Genomic DNA, 17,831 nt, shown 5'->3' on the forward strand with positions numbered 1-17,831 from the left:
CTGGATATAGTCTAGCTTTTAAAAGAATATTTTGTTATGTCAGGCACTACAGCCTATTCAGTAAGGACTCTTGTGCTCAAGGAAAGAAATACTGAACTCTTACTAAAGTCAAAACACAAATATTTGGTGTCACAGAGGTTTTAAGAATCCTGAAGAGAAGTTTGAAAACATATATGCCTAGTATCTAGTTAAAAACAAACAAACAAACAAAAAAACCCACAGTTTTCTCCCTTCGGTACCCATTACCAATAGTAAATTTTACATATGTATATGTACATACTTCCTTAAGAATATCCATGTATACTCTGCAGTAGTGTGTTAAGCCTTATAGTAGCCATTTGAGCCCAGATATTGCTGACATCTTAGGAACCAATTAACTTGCCAGAAATCATGAAGCCCTTGATATAACTGTGAACAGAACCCAGTTCTCCTGACTTTCCGCTTTTATGGCATGATCATCAGCTTCTGTCACCATCTCACTTTTGTCTTGTCTCATTTTCAAAACCCCAAACTCAGCTCCAGGGAACTTCTTTCCTCTTCTTCTTGCTGTGTGACAGCCAGCATTTTTAATCCCTTCCTCTGGGCTTCTGGTCATCATCTGCCCCATCCACGTACCTTGTATCTTCCCTTTTCTTTGCTTCCCCTTCTAAGTACTCTGTCTCAGATTCTCTTATTTACTGTAGATTGGAGGTGAGCTTGTTGCAATAGTAGATCTGAACAGAGCTATCTCAGCATTGCTGAAGCTTGGCTTAAAGGCCCCGAACTGGGCAGGTATGTTCAGTAGCTTTATGTCATCTTCTTACTAACTTGATCACTGTTTCACCCAGGCTTGTCAATCTGTACAGTGTTGTACTGTCAAGCCCTATGTTAATACTGCATGTGATATTACAGTACTTGTATTTTCTATGGTCTGTTCACCACTGCCTCTTTCTCTGCTGCTGTTCCCATCTGCGAGATGCTGCTGACTGCTCCTATCTCATCTCTCTCTTGCTGGGCTCCTTGCAACTCCTCCAGCTACCTGGAGCTATTCCTAGTCCTGTTCTCCAGCAGCAATAGCAGCCGCAAGTGCTTGAGACTGTGAGGAACTCCAGAGAAGGGTGCAGGAGCTGGTTTTGATGTCTATATATGTGTGGGGAAGTGGATCTGGAGTTGGTACAACTGTGCCTTTAACCCTCTCTGGGTTGTAGAAGTTACCGTTCTTCTCTGGGCCTCTTCACATCCTTTTTTTTATTTATTTAATATTATTAATTTTCCCTTGGTTCCAACAAGGTTTACAGCATCTTCTGGCTATTGCTGACTCAGCTTTTCAGACGGAACCTTCACCCTCTCAGGACCTGACCTCATGCGCATACAAGGTCTCACAGGGAAGAATCTAGAATTTATGTGTAAGAAATTAATGTAAGAGAACCGAATGCAAGGTCTTAAAGAAGGAAAAGTGCAAAAATCCTGCAAAATCTTTGAAATTTCCCACTCTCACTCATTCTCTTACAGATCTTGTTCACTCACACTCTCATAACCTTGTACTCACCAGGATCAGCTCATGTACCTGCTGGTCACAGGTGACTAGGATCAGAATTTCTTGAGTTTCACAGTTCTCTTGTCATCTGTGTATTTTAAGGCTCCAGTTCTCTTCTCCATCTTCTTGACACCTTATCTTAGGTCATTTTGTTTGTCTTAATTCATTCAAATGAAACCTCCATATAGGGTACTCTGTAGCAATTAACGCATACTTTCCCTATTGGTCCTTCTTTTTGTATTTTGTGTGCTTTCACAAGTGCACACATTTGTATTCATACCTCAGTCATACTAATCATTCATTTTTTAGTCAATTTTCTGTATTTAACAGTAAAGATAATAAATGAGGAGAGGTAAAATCACATGGATTACAGAAGGGAAAAACTCAGATTAGCTACAGGTAATGATACAGTCTTCATAAGAAATGATAAAGCAAAATTGTTGCTGTTTTTATGCACAGAATTATTAGCAGATGATCATTTGGCACATTGTCAGGTACTACTTGTAAGTACACAGTTAGAATCCAGTTCTCTGTGCAGTTTTGGTAACCTTATTGTTAATCATGACTGAGATTGTAATGGTATGATATAAAGTGTCTGGAACAAGTGAAGAGGGGAAAAAGAACCAACTTTTGCATGACTATTCAGGAAGAAGGTGTGAGATCTTACAGTGTTCCAGGACCCCAAGGAGAAACAAAAATGTAAATCAAAGTCATTGGCAGAAGGTGTAAGTCAGGGTCAAATGCTGTTCCTGGTTCTGCTGAGTAAGAAAATCAATGGGTCTTGTGCTGGTGTGAGATAATTTCAGCAGAATCTGCAGTAATAACATTTTGTTCATCATGGATGTGGTTATACAGTAAAAATAGTCCAAGCACAACACAGTTTGAGCAGATGATTTTCTTTTTAATAGGATTTGAGGTAAAATCTTCTAAGCTCATAAATGCCCGCTGAGAACTTAGCAAACAAAACAAAATATCTCCCTGCCCTACTTTCCCTGCCCAGCCACTCCTGTACAGACACATGAAATATGGAAAGCTGTAGAGCAACAGACATTGGATTACTGGTCTCATAAAAGTCCTCACAGAGTCAGTATGTTTTATGTTGCTGGTGCTCTAATCTGCTCTTGCCTCTTTTATGGCTCTCAGTTGCTCTGTGAAATAGTTAATGGATTTTTATTTTCTGTCAATATACTTAGGACTTTAGTACGTGTATCAGAACTGTAGGCCAAAACCTGCAGCTGAAAGCTCAACCGCAGGGCTGAGGAGAGTGAAGGATTATTAGTTACTTGGCCGTGTTGCCAGGCAAAGTCTTTCCTATTTGTGCTAAAAGCTGGGTAGATTTCTGTGATGGAGCTTTTCCCCTATCATTTGATCACGGAGTGAAGTTTCTTCCTTCTTACCACATGGAGAACTGCAAATCTTAAAAAATGACTAATGGTGAGGAAGCTGTGAAAGGCTGGAACCAGCCATGCAGAGGTTCACCCCACAACATATCTGGGTCTTCTGTCATGGCAGCCACGCTAAATACAACCTGTACCCAACCGGCCTTTGTTGTAGTGAGCTCTGGAAGCCCAGAGCAATGCTTTTGTTATTCCTTTGCTTGCTCATCCATTCTGGAGCAAAGACCTCATCTGTTAGCTAAATAGTTCTGCCTGCTCTAGCTTGGAGACAGTACCACAGTAGTGACTGATCCTTTGGCTGTGGAAGACATGGGAGCTGTGTCTGAGTGCAACAGCCAGGGCTAGAGGCGACGATGTGCCTCTCTTTTACAGTTTGAATTGTATAGCTCTAATGATTTAATTTCCTGGTAAATTTGACACTGACTTTTTCCAACATCAAGAAAACAGCAATTAAATAGTTAACCCTAGAATGAAGCCTTGAAAAGCAAGGTCATTCCAGACACTTTTAAACTCTGCTTAAGTATAATTTGTTCTATTAATTTGAGAAATTGCTGACATTTAAGGCATCTCTGCAGAATTCAGTACAGTAGCATTTTGGGTCTGATTTTAAATTGAGAAAATCTGTCCTTGACCATTTCAGTTCTGCTTCACATATTTAGCTTCAGGAGCAAGTTGTAGCTTGCTGCTGTGTAAGAATATGGTGGTTTGGGACAGACACTTGCAGCTGTGTTAACCTCCATGTAGCTTTGGAGTGTGTGCCAGAGAAGGAGAAAGGACTCTCAGTGGCTGGAAGAAATTTAGAGAAATGTGAACAATGCCTAATTGTAACTATTGGATAATCCAGCTTCACATCGTGCATGTTAGAGTATTTATGTCTGCAGGCAGTATGTTGAATGCATATTGGAATGCATTCCTGTACAGGGAATAAACACAAACCATTTAAGTCACATTTAAGTTGACAAGTTGAGACTGAAGGTACACATAGGTCTGCTTTACTAAGAAAATGTACTTGGTATTAGCAACCCAGTGGAATAGGTTAATGCATGCTTCACCTGGTGTTGTATATTTTTGGAAAACATCAGGAAGCAGAGTGACAGTGGATGTGAAGAGTGTCTTTTTTTTTTTCTTTTTTTTTTCCTTCTCTTATTTAGCTAGCAGAAGGTCTGCTACATTTTAGGTAACCTGAAAATGTGTTACTGATGGGTTAGGCAAGCCAATAGAAAAATGTTACAGTGAAAGAATCTTTGAATACCAACAGTGTGAATTTACTATCCTGTTCAAGTAGTAATCCTGCTACTCAGTAGTTAGCAGAGTAACTTTGCTAAGGAAGAGATCTTCACAGTGGCTTTTTGTGCAGTTTTGTGTATCTGACGTCAGTGTTATTACCCAGATATGGGGCTCAATAAATTAAACATTGAAAATAAAGCTTAAGATATGCTTTTATATCTTGAATAGATCATTTCTGATTTGATATACTTTTGTGGATTAATGAAATTTGTGGAGATGCTATTAGGAAATGCAGCAAACCTGGAAAAGATGTTAGGTGAGCAGTAGGCCAAAAATTAAAAGTGCAGATGAAGGAGAAAGCAATGACTTTCAAAAAACGTGGAATCTGATCTAGCACAAGATGTACAGTTTATAGTTAGGGCATTGACAGTCAATACTTTTAACATGGTCAAAGACAAACTTAGGTCATCATTAAAACAGTGGGAAAACAAACCAACATTATTGCCAACTCCTTTTCAGATCCAAACTAGGACATTTCAGATTTAGATGGTTAACTACTCAGAGACAGTTAGGAGTAAGCAGGGAGCAGAAACAAATTTAATAGGTGTAACTCACTATATGTTTTTATAGGAGTGAATACACAGCACTTAGCTACATGTATAGTCTTTTATCATTCAAACCAGAAATCTTTTGCTAATAAGTGAGAGGCATTGACAGATGCTGAAGAAAAAAAATGCTGTCAGTCGTTCTCAGCAGTCAATAAAGTGTTCCTCATATTACTCCTTCCCTGTACTTTTTATTCTCACTCTCTATTTTTATGCTAGGTCTCTATTTCCTTTGGTTCAGTGCCACTGTATGATGCTTAGCTTTCTACTTTACCTGAGGTTTGCAGACAAAAATGAAGGGAAAAAAGAGACATCAGTATCCCTTATCAGCATCATTTTGGAATACAGTAAATTTCTCATATGTCCAGAAGGAATATCATAAAAGTCCTAGGACACTGAGGGGAACAATATGGTAAATCAACATAAAGAGAGAATAAGAGTGGGTAAGCCAGGAAAAATGAAAGAGCTAGGAGGACTGACAGAAGATGGAGTAGAAAATGAATGAATGGACTAGAGGTAGAAGATGGGAGAAAAAAAAGAAAAAAGAAAAAAAAGGAAAAAGAATAGAATATTTGCTGGAAAGAGACAAGATGGAGAAAGGGACCAAACCAAAATGAAACAAAGGGGATAGCACAAACAGACTGGGAAATTGAACATAAGCTGTCAGTAGTAAAAGGAAAATAACAACAACAAAACAAACAAACAAACAAACAAAAACCTCAACATACAGAACAAATATTTAAGAAGGAAAATAGACAGATAGGGAAAGACCGAAGAGAAGGATGCGTTTAAGAGACAGACTGTGAACAAGAAGACAACGCTGGCAGTTTTCGAGCTGTCAGTCCAATGAGTTAGGAGATGAGTTAGGAGAGCTTAGGAATCATCAATAGGGACTTGGATTCTAAAAAGTTTTAAAATGTAGCAAAGAATAAAAGGTGTTATTGCAAAGGTAGTGAGATAGTTAGATTAGTACCAATGTGGAAAATGGATTTATGGAAGAATATGAATGAACAGAGTCAATCCAACTGAGCAGTTTGGCACAGTACCTTTTTCAAACAAGGGAGAGGCAAACTGCATGTAAAAAGGTGACTTGTCAGCAAGTAATCCAAGTGCAGAATATGAATGGAACAAGGTAGCAAAGAAGTTGGGTGTAGAAACAAGTTTACATTACCGCAGGGAGGCATTTTGCAGTATTTTTAGAAAGAGGGAGAATCCCATGTCCTCAGAAAACTCCATGCAGAGAACACAGACCAGATCTGGTTCAGCTGCAGGGCTCTGTTCAAGGGGTTGCTGCTCAGTGGCTCTGTTCTCAATGCAGAGCTTGCTCACTCATATTCCAAGATCTCTGAGCTCATGTGGCTAAATTGTGACTGATGGAGGTTTATCAATCCACTGCAAGGTGTAAATCCTTTTCACTCTCACATTTATGTTGCCTTACTGCCTCTAGGTGGTATTTTCGTGATCAAATAGTACTTGAGGCATGGAGAGTCCCCAGAAAGAATTTAAGGCCCTACACATACTCTCCTTCAGATGAGGTGTGGGTGGTTGGGGTGCACAACTGAAGTAAGTGGGGTGCAGAAAAGTACAAGAATCCCAAGAGACCCAACTGAAACATGGGGTTGGGCTGAAGAAGTAGTGTGTCCCTTCAGATTAGCAAGATGTTCTTTCCATAGCTTTCCAGAGTACCCTTGAGCTAGAAGATGGTGCTGCAGTCCAGCACCTCACTGGAAAAACTGTAGGAAATTCCACAAGTTTGAGTCATTCTCTTACTGTTTACAGGCGTTGTTTTCAACTGTGGTTGATGTAATCCAGCCTATGACTGAGGACTGCTTCTTTCCACTTGACTTGATTTAGTTAAAAGTAAAGCAGACAATTTGTAGGCACCACATGCAAGCTGGTGTATACAGAGAAAATTTATTTTTTTCTCTGCAAAATAACACAACTTACCTGCTTGTTAATGGCTGAACTTCTTGGATTCTCTATACTTTTCTCCATGTATTTTGCATATTGTTTCATCTGCAGGCAACAATTCTGTGTGCCAAGAGCATTTATATAATATTAATCTCGTTGTTGCTAAAATGTACATGTTGACAAAACTACATAAAAAAATCTACAGCCTGATCCTCACAGCTGTGACTTCCCACAGATTCAGAAAGGACATTGAGTCATTGGATGTCATGTTTGAGGGATGTGATATACTGAAGGTGAAATTATTTACAAAGAAGCAAAATGTCTTCAGATGTCAAAATTCCTTGGAGTTCTTCAGTTAGCACCATGTACAGTCACATCTTCCTATTTTCTACTACTGCATTGAAGAAAATAGAACACAGATTTATTGCAGCTCAAACAAATTTAGGTGATTCTAGTTAGTGTTATATAAAGATGTGCCTGGTACAGGTGAGATTTGAAATGGATGAACCATTAAGGCTCTAAATACCTACAGAACTGTATCTGCATATAATTGTATCACTCCCAAGAGAAATATTTGCACAGAAATTTTTCTGTGGCATTGCATTACAGTGATACCAATTTAGGCATATCTATATGTAGTACTATTTCAAGAAAGGCTTGCATAGGAACGTGATGACTTTTTATACTGAAATAGTTATATTGCTACAATCTCTAACACAGATATATATCGATGTTTTACTACCTTGTCATATAACTTATAACTATCTTCTAACTTATTTTTCTTCTGAAGAACTTGATAAAATCAGTGTATTCTTTGTTATAACCCTGCACTGTACTCTCATTAAAGAACTCTTACCATTTAATTTAACCAAGCTAAATACGGTGGCACAATTTTTGTACGTCAGAGAAATCCAACAGGCCTGTGCATGCAGATATGGCATGCAGGTAGTATCGATCACTTCAGGGGTTATCGGATTTATCAGCAAATGGACATTTGGCCTAGGATTTTTTATCAGCTGTTTCTGCTGCAGGGACAGATTCTGATGCTCTTGCTTCTGTGAATTGATCTGAAGTCACAGAAAACACTTTTATTAAGTGAGTTTTTAAGGTGTTTCAGAACTGGTACTTAAATGAAGTTTCAAGAGGTTAGTGGAAAACAAAACTCCAAGAAAAAGAAAACAAGAAAGCCTCTAAGCCCCAATTCAGTTGAAACCGAAATTATGTTTTTCTGTTTCAATTTTTGCTTTTCACTGTAAAAATCAATGTTACTACAGACCAACCCCTGAAGTGTTTTCTCAATGGAAACTTTTCCTGAATTAAAAGCCAAGGTCTGCAGGACTCAGTCAGCATTACCACTGAAGTTGATGAAAATAACTAAAATTATTTTGGCCATTGAAGAATTTTATGTATATTTAAAGTAACTCAGGGAACATTTAATTGTAACAGCACAAGTTTCAGTATAACAGTACAAAATTATGTGTAGTCAGCATAAATGATATAAAGCTAAAATTTTCAGAAAGGCTGTTGCATTTGTACAGTGCTACTGTGCATGAGCTAAGCTACAGTATTAATCTGTAAAATGGAAAGCAAACTACCTATTCTGTTGTTTCTGTAAGACTTACAAAAAGGCCAGATGATCATGAGACTTATCATTCTGAAATTGGGAGAAAAAAAATCTAGGAACTTGAGATTTTGATACATGTTTGAACGGAATGACGATATTGGGGATTATGTTCTAGAATGGCTCTATTACGTGTGTGTTATCTTCGTTCAGTTTTACATTCTGTGTTGTTTTACAAATCCTTGGATGTGCATGGTCCTAGCTGTCCGCAGAGGAACAGGATATTAGAAGAGATGAGCCTATGCAGTATGCAAATAGTGAGGGGCAGGATTTAAGCAATCATCAGCTGTGCCTTAGTGAGGTACCCAACAATGTGAAAGGGAAGCTTCCTCACAGGTATTACAATCCCCTAGATGTGTGCTCAGCATCTGGTTCACACACTAAGTAAAATCAACCTGCCAAAAAGGCAATGCCTACAAGGTGGGTTTTGTTTTTCTGCTACCTCTTATCATGGGCATTGTTCATTTCTAGGAGTATCTCTACCAATGTAGCCCTTAAGGCAGGGCCTGAGATGTTGCCGGTGTTGCTGTGGCTTTTGGTCTCTTTCATTGGTGTGACGAATGTTTGTTAGAAGACTTAATGGCTGTACACTTAAGAGATACTCTGTGGCCTGTCTGGATGAAGCCAGTATTTGATTGTCTGGAAAACTGAGGGTGTGTCCCTTCAGGCTTCTGTTTTATGTGTTGACTGCAAGCAATTTTGATACACAGCCACATAATCCGTGTCTGTTAGCCTCATTATAGCTGTCCATTCCAAAACTTCAAAATGGCAAAAAATGCAAATTAGGGCTTTTAACAATTTTTTTTCTTGTTTTTCATAAGTCTGTCAGGGCATTTTGTTCTGACTCTGTAAATGTTGTGATCTTGAAAATGAGTAACTAGCCAAAACTTTGTAGCAGATTTTTTAAAGTGTTTGTCTCCGGTTTGGGCTACTGGATGAAATGGGCAGATTTACAGATGTTCTAGGCAATTGGCTTCTTCATCTGCCCTTCTTGCTCTGCACAGACCTACATTTGTCCTGCTTAAAAAGATAAGTAGGGTTGGGTGATTCCAGCACTGTATTTGCAGACCCTGGAGTACTGGGCATGTTAGAATAAATGTGAGGGTAAATATTTGGGCCACAAAAATGGGCTGAGAAGTATATCAACACATCAGCCAAAACATAAATAGGTCATCATGCTATTACTGTTGTTTCTTCTAATGTTCCTCTCTGATAATAGTGGCCATGGATAAACATGATAGACTGGTAATCTTAGCAGTGCTGAGTCAGAATTAGAACAATTGTTCTCTGGGGTTTGTGCATCGGGTACATCACAGTTAAAACCTTTGGGATTTACAGTGTAAGATTGTGCTCTCAAAAGTCACCCTACATGGTGAGGCATGCCGAGGCCCACAAAAGGGCATTGAGAAAGGTTTTAGCTGAACATTGGGGTCAACAGATAGACCAGCCTTGATAGACCAGCCCAATACAGAAAAGATTTATTAGTCATTCCAAAAGACTTGGTGGGGTAAGAAAGGGAAAAACAACAGGAAGAGAAATCCTAGAAACAGTTTCTGCACTGGGTAATAGGTACAATATAGACCCCTGTAGGACTATGACCTGAGGTTTGTCTCCACAAATACATCAGCATAGTAACTTAGGTGTTCTAGGAATGGATGCTTAAGCTTATTGTCTTTGCTGGGATTTGTGGCATTACAGTAAAACTTACTGCAGATGCAGCACGTTGCCGCTGCCATCCCCCAACCCCCCGCTGAGTTTGTTCAATTTCACGGCCCTGTTTTTTGTCAGTCCTCCAACATGAGTGTAGAGGAGGAAAGAACACTAGATGGAACACAGATCATATTGCACTTCTCCGTCTTCTCTCCAGCTGCGCTTGATCACCTTGAGCCTGTCTGTTGCATTGGATGGAAAACTGAAGCCCACCTTAAACGCTCAGAACTCCTGGGTGTGATCTGCAGAATTCTTCCAGCCAAGCTGCTGTAGGGCTGCAGCAGGGGCGAGAGGGAGCAGGGCAGAAGGAGGGTGGAATCAGGGCAAGGGAGCCCGCAGGGGCTGGGCAGAGGGACGGTGCTGCAGCAAAGATGAATCTCCGCGGGAGCAGAGGGGCAGGTCTTCGAGAAGGAGGTCGTCAAACCCACTGCAGCAGCACACAGCCGGCACCAGCCTTGGCTGGAGGCCCGGTTTTTTTCGGCTCCCTGCGCTGATTTAACCCTCCCAAGCGGATGCATTTTAGCACTGCAGCAGCAGGTCCAGGAGTGCCGGAGGCTGGGGGCCCGCCCCGCGCCCCCGAGGCTTCAGCACCGAAACCGGGGCGGAGGCGAGGAGCGGCACGGCGGTATCGCACCCCTCCCCTCCCCGCCTGGCGGCGTCCACCGACACCGAGGGGCCCGGCGCACCGGGAGGCGGCAACACGTGGGTGAGGCCGGTGCCGCGGGGGGAGCGGGGCCCGGCCTCACGCCCTCGGCCGCCGAAGCGGGGCGCGGGGGCGGCTCCGGGCGCGGCGGAGCGGCGGCGCCCGGCCCCGGGGTAGGTGCGCAGCGGCGGAGCCCGCCCCGCCGCCGGCCGCCGCCGAGGCGCTGTTCCCGGCGCTGGTGCTGAGCCGGAGCCCGTCCCGCCGCCGGCCGCCGCCGAGGCGCTGCTCCCGGCCCAGGTGCTGAACCGGAGCCAGCCGCGGCTTAGCGTCCTCCCCCGCCTCCGCCCGCGCGGCAGCTGGAGCAGCAGAAAGCGGATCCAGCGAGTCCCGGTCCCTCCTCCTTCCTCCTCCTCCTCCTCCGCCTCCTCCTCCTCTTCTTCCTCCCCGGAGCCGCCGGAGGGAGAGAGGTCGGAGCCGCTCTGCGGGGCAACCGGCGAGCATGGGCCGGGCAGCGGCGCTGCCGGCGGCGGGGCCGGCGGCGGGGCTGGGGGCGGTCGGCGGCCGCTGCTCGCCGCTTGCATGAGGCGGCCGGGCGGCGGGGCGTGAGGCCGGGCCAGGGCCGGGCGAGGCGGCTCCGGGCTCCGGCGGCTCCCCACCCCCCGGCCATGGCGGCTGCTCGGCGGAGCCGCGGCGGGGCGGTGGCTCTGGGCCTGCCGCCGCCGTCGCCCCCGCCGCCGCCGATGCTGCTGCTGCTGCTGCTGCTGCTGGGGCTGGGCGCCGGGCGGGCGGCGGGCGGGCCGCTCCGCTACTCGGTGCGGGAGGAGCTGCCGCACGGCGCCTTCGTGGGCAACGTGGCGAGCGACCTGGGCGTGGATCCGCGGCGGCTGGCGGCGCGGGGAGCGCGGCTCACCTCGGGCAGCGGCCGCCAGTACCTGGAACTGGAGCTAGGCCGCGGGGTGCTGCTGGTGCGGGAGCGCATGGACCGGGAGGAGCTGTGCGAGCTGAGCCCCACCTGCTTCCTCAGCCTGGAGTTGGTGATCGAGCAGCCCATCGAGGTGCACAACGTGGAGGTGGAGGTGCTGGACATCAACGACAACGCACCGCGCTTTCCCCGCCAGGATTACCGGCTGGAGATCAGTGAGTCCGCTGTGCCCGGGGCCCGCTTCCACATCGAGAGTGCCCAGGACCCCGATGTGGGCACCAACTCTGTGCAGAGCTACCAGCTCAGCCCCAGCCGCCACTTTGCCCTGGACCTTAAAGGCTTCCAGAGTGGCAGCAAGCTCCTGGAGCTGGTGCTGCAGCAGCCGTTGGACCGGGAGCAGAGTGCCCTGCAGCAGCTGGTGCTCACTGCTGTGGATGGTGGGGACCCCCCCAAGTCTGGTACAGCCCAGATCTCAGTTCGAGTTGTGGATACCAATGACAACCCCCCTGCCTTTGACCGCTCCACCTACACCGTGAACCTTCTGGAGAACTCCCCACCTGGCACCCTAGTCGTCAAACTCAATGCCTCAGACCCTGATGAGGGCTCCAATGGGGATGTGATCTATTCTTTTGGCAGCTACACCCCACAGAAGGTGAGGCAGCTGTTCAGTGTGGACCCACATTCAGGGGAGGTGAGGGTTAATGGTACCCTGGATTACGAAGAGGCATCCTCTTATGAGATCTATGTGCAAGCCACTGACCAGGGCCCTGTCTCTATGGCTGGGCACTGCAAGGTACTGGTCAACATTGTGGATGCCAATGATAATGTTCCTGAGGTGGTCCTGACCTCCTTGTACAGCCCAGTGCCAGAGGATGCAAAGTCAGGAACTGTGGTGGCCCTGATGAGTGTCACGGACCAGGACTCAGGGCTGAACAAGCAGGTCAGTCTGCGTATTCCCCCTGGCCTCCCCTTCATGCTCAACTCTTTCAAGAACTCCTACACCTTAGTGACCCAGGGCAAGCTGGACCATGAGAAAGCAGCAGCCTACAATATCACAGTTACGGCTACTGACTCTGGGAGCCCCCCTCTCTCCTCCCAGAAGGTGATCCATGTGGAGATCTCTGACATCAATGACAATCCTCCACGCTTTGAGGAACCTGTGTACTCAGTTTACATGCCTGAGAACAACCCCCTTGGAGTCTTGCTTTGCACTATCAAAGCCACTGACCCGGATGTTGCCGAAAATGCCTATGTGTCCTATTCTCTACTGGATGGGGAGATTGAAGGGCTACCTGTTACCTCCTATGTCTCCATTAAATCTGACAGTGGCAACATGTATGCTGTCAAATCCTTTGACTATGAGACATTAAGGGAGTTCCAGGTGCTTGTCCAGGCTCAGGATGCTGGGATCCCATCACTGAGCAGCACTGTCAGTGTCCACATCTATGTGGTAGACGAGAATGATCATGCTCCACAGATTCTGTATCCTACCTCAACCAACACTTCAGCAGCCCTGGAGATGATCCCACGCTTGGCAAATGCTGGATATTTGGTAACCAAAATTATAGCCATTGATGGGGACTCAGGACAAAATGCCTGGTTGTTCTACCACCTGGTTCAAACCTCAGATCCAGATTTGTTCAGGGTAGAGCTCCATACTGGGGAGATAAGGACTACTCGCAAACTGAGGGAGGAGAGCACACCTACTTACAACCTGACGGTGGAGGTGAGAGACAATGGAGAGCCACCGATGTCCTCATCAGTAGCCATCACTGTTGCTGTGGTGGACAGAGTTTCCAAAATCATCCCTGATACAAGAAGGCACATTAAAAGTCCGAGCAATTACTCAGAAATCACTCTTTATCTCATTATTGCTTTGTGCGCCATCTCCTTCGTTTTCCTTTTCACAATCATTGGGCTTACTGTTATCAAGTGCTACAGATACAGTTTGTATGGGGACTCCTGCTGTACAGGTTTCTGTGGGGTCAGAGAACGGTGCCCTGCTGAACTCTACAAGCAGGCCAACAACAACATCGATGCGAGGTTGCCGCACGGTTTAAAAGTGCAGCCCCATTTCATTGAAGTGAGGGGCAATGGGTCTCTGACTAAGACCTACTGCTATAAGGCATGCCTAACTGCAGGATCAGGAAGTGACACTTTTATGTTTTACAATACCTGTGGCCCAACAGGAACGGGTCCCTCTGCAGTGGTGACTGAGAGGCATCTGACAGGACAGAGTGGGCAGAGTGCACAAAACCTGATTATACTTAAAAATGACTCCATTACTCCTAACGAGGTGAGGCTATATTGATAAATGGTCAGCACAGTGCAAATTTTTACTTAAGAAAAGGTTCAAACTGGAAAACTCAGATTACGTGTATTTATCTCCTTTTGGTCTTGCTGACACAGCTACAAGACATGGTTCTAAAGTATGCTAATGTGTGCAGTGCATTTTGTTTCTAGGTAAATACTGGGTCTTTCAGGGTCCATTTGGTAAGTTCAGTATGTTTGTCTGTTTGAGATTCACTTCATTTCTGCAGCATATGCTATGTAGAATATTGCCTCCGTCCCTTTTCTCTTACACATCTAAAATTGCCTGCTGTCATAGAGTGCTAAGGAATGACAGATGTGGTTTTAAATCTTTAATGCTACAACTAATATTGCAGGAAAAAAATAAAAAAAATAGATTAGCCTGGAAATCAATAGGTTACCTTATGGCAATTATAGATGTTTGCTACTGCATTGATTTTATACCTGTGCAAAGTTGTTGGATTTAGATCATAACAAAAATGTGCTTTGCTTTCTGATGTGGGCATATTTTAGTTGTCTGAAAGCTGCAAGCCCTTCTTTGATAGTATTTGTTCTACCCAGTGCTGCATTTTATGTTTTCTCGACAGTGACAATCCAGTGATATCTTTACAGAGGATTACAACACATTACCGTTGTTATGTTGCACTGTGACAACTTCTAACCTGCTGGGTTGATATTGAAAATTGTTTAACACCTATGGTTTGACCGGCAGTGTTATTAACCTTTTCAATATTTTCCCACAGTGAAGAATTAACGGTTGCTCTATGCTAGCATGCAGCCAGTCTGCAGTTAGTGCGTAGTTTGCACGCCCTGCACTTTCCTTTGTACAGTTAATGGATTTAAACTGAGAAACACTGGAAACATTAATTCTGGTTCACAAAAGGAAAATTTTGCAATTACTGTGTGTTGTTTGTATCCTAGGATTGTGGCAGTCATAGGATTGGTTCATGCATTAATGTATGGTATGCTTCTGGATGTGGGGAAGCTAGGGGGGTAATTGTGGTGGAATAGAAAGGAGCCTGACTTATGTACTGTTGATGCAGAAATCTAAATTATTTCTTTATTTCTTTATACTTATTCACATATGAAGATGTAAGCCTCTTTTGCAACTGGTGTTTAGTTACACAAAGATACACAAATCTTAAGGACTAGAAAGTCTTCCATATTAAGTGCTTTTAAAAAGTAGCAATCATCTATTTAAAATTAATCCATTTAAAGTTAATGCAGTGTTTTTCTATAAATCACAGTGGTGTGGTCTGGAGGATTTTTTTTTGCTTTTCTATGCGTTTTTTGTATCTTAAAATCTCTCCGAGTGTAATAAAATATAGAATCTCTTTGATATAGGAGGGAACATGAAAGTGAAATATTCTGCAAAATATACATCTTAAATCTGATTTCCTGGAAAAAAAAAAGTAATTGAAAATGGCTTCACTTTGGATGCATGAGCAGTAGGTAGGAAATTAGTTTAACAGACAGATTCCTATCACATTTTAGGGAATCAATCCATTCAATGCAATGAATTAGCAAGTTTTGAAAACCAGTGCAGATCAGGCAAGGGCTGGTCTTGGAGTATAGAAGACATTTAGAGAACAAACTAGCAAAGGCCTTTCTGTGTCTACTTATGATCCAGAAGAGGAATCAGTTATTACAGTAGTTCTGTGTGATTTAAACTGAAGGGAAATTCTGGCAAATGCTACTTGTCACAAGTACTTTTCTTAGGTCTCCAGTTCTTAAACTGACCTGTGGTAGTACCTACTATGAAGATATATCAGTGCCAGGTGTCATGAGAAAATTGGTGGATGTAATGGCATTCACTAGTTACTAATTCCTAGCTAATTGCATACTATAACATTGTATGTCTTTCTCTTGTTTCAGCCTCAGCATATACGCTGAAGATATCATCCATTGCTTAGTAACACCATATTCTACATTTTAAGCATAATAATCTTCATATTACTAGATCTTTGGAGAACTGTGTTTCTCTTTTTAGTTAAAGTGAACTTTAATTAGTTTCTATAGGCTGTCCTTTACTTGTGAAGTTCAGTGACAGGTATCATTGCCCCGTGACATTTTACAGTTAATTTCTGATGTGTGTGTTGCTTCTGGAGAATGTAAACAGGTCTTCCCCTCTCTCTTTTTCCCTCCCTCCCTTCTCTTTCTCACTCGCTCTCTCACTCTCGACAGGTTTTGGAAATGGATCTTCTATAAACTGTTAAGGGATAAGGATAGGACCAGCTGAATGGTCTTGCATGCATACATACCATGCATAGGGTTTCATGGAAACTAATGTTTTACAGTGAGATGACAAATATTTTGAAGTTATTTGGTATTAATCTCAGTAATACTTGATGCAAATAGATCTTAGCCCTTTTCATATTTACCAGTAATTTCAGAGATATTAGTAATTACTCTGTACTAAGTTGTGAATGACTTCACTGGGTCATTACATGGATGCAACAGAGTGGAAAAAGAAGCGTATTAAGGATAAGCAGGGGGTTCTTTGTATCCGTTGATGCACTGATGCCTGACTTCTGACTTGTATTGCTCATGTCATAATAGTGTAATGGGAGCTCATTTCTGCAAGGTAGGCTCTGCTTCTGTGTTCACCCTGCTTTTATACCATTATAAGAATATCTCAAACCAAGTAAGTTTGGTAACAGAAGAAATCTGCTACCACAGCAGCAGTGAAAACCTTAGTTATTGCTGGAAGGAGTCTAGTGATAAGGATCAGAATGTGGGGTTAATGAGAATCACTCTCTCATCAGCTAGATCACTGCTACAGGGTGACCAGGCAGGTAATGCAGACAAAAATATAAAAATGGCAAAGTATTGTGGCGTCATTGCTGGAATCATGTGAGGTTATGAATAGCCTGGATTCCTGCCTTTTGGGAGGGGGTGTATGCAGAAGTGAAAGAGTGCATGAAGGTGTGATTTTGCTACAGGGCACTGCTGCAGTGATGATCTGTCATTTTCAGGGAAGGTTTAAATGTTTCAGTCTTGTGTCCCTTTCTTTATACGTCTGTGGAGATGCTGAGTGATGTCTGAGTGGTTTTTCTTTTCATCTCTCCTGTCTTGCTGTTATGGAAGGATAGGATAGGATAGGATAGGATAGGATAGGATAGGATAGGATAGGATAGGATAGGATAGGATAGGATAGGATAGGATAGGATAGGATAGGAGAACCTTCAAAGAGCATCTAGTCCAGCTTCTGTGCAGTTCAATCATTCATTATGTCTTGTGTCTAACGATAACCTTTTCCTTTCAATGCAGAGATGAACAATTAGACTGACACACATTTTAGCTGAAGTTTTCTGCCCCAGAAGTACATTCCTAACGATGAGCAGGCAGTTTGAGGCCTTGGCAAAACTAAATACGAGTGCTTCTGATTATAGATTTCCTTTTACCTTTTGTGTGTGTGTGTGGTGGCACATGTGGCTGACAAAATATGATGATTCATGCAGTGTCCATAACTAAGTTTCCATGGTGTTCTGTGCATGCTTTTCAGAAAGAACAAAAGCTGTAAATCAGTGATGGTAAGATCAAGCAATTCATTAGAGTTTTTACAGTTGTTTGAGCACACTGCTCTGCTTCTGGCTTCCCCTCTGTATTTTGCTCTTCAAAGACAGCTTGCTAAGCATGTGGGAAAAAAAAGCAGGCAACACTTGAACACATCTTGATACTGCTTTTAAATAAAAGTGTTTTGAAGTGTCTAAATCTAGTAAACCCACAGCATTGTCTGGAGCAATCTTTCCAAGAGATTTCTCACAGAGGCTTTAAAGGTATTAATGGTGGAGTATCTTACAAACTCAGTTCAAGAACTTAAGCCTTTAAGAAATTCTCCAGCCCTACTGACATTGTAAAGGTTAGCTATAAATGTTTGTTCTTTTGTTTAGGGGCAGTGTCTGGACCTGTTTTGCTAAGCAGGGACAACGCTTTGTGCTTGAGGGAAATCAAACTCCTAGTGGGATG

General features: G+C 43.4%; 1 protein-coding gene across 7 annotated transcripts in view; it reads left to right on the forward strand.

Moving 5' to 3' along the window:
* The window catches only part of LOC310881520 (protocadherin alpha-C2-like), a 118,622-nt gene that overhangs the window by 57,065 nt on the left and 43,726 nt on the right, over positions 1 to 17,831 (forward strand). For 2 of the 7 annotated variants that reach the window (XM_083798958.1, XM_083798954.1), the window contains exons 1-2: positions 1 to 13,848; positions 14,016 to 14,045. The exon at positions 1 to 13,848 is cut by the window's left edge. The exons of 3 other annotated variants lie outside the window; for them this stretch is intronic. In XM_083798958.1, the coding sequence (XP_083655084.1) occupies positions 11,296 to 13,848; positions 14,016 to 14,045 (2,583 nt within the window). In that variant the 5' untranslated portion in view covers positions 1 to 11,295. The remainder of the gene's footprint in view (positions 13,849 to 14,015; positions 14,046 to 17,831) is intronic. 2 more of the 7 variants (XM_083798959.1, XM_083798955.1) reach the window with 1 other exon arrangement.

The sequence above is a fragment of the Anser anser genome (genome assembly GCF_964211835.1).
Source record: "Anser anser genome assembly, chromosome: 14".
NCBI lineage: Eukaryota > Metazoa > Chordata > Aves > Anseriformes > Anatidae > Anser > Anser anser.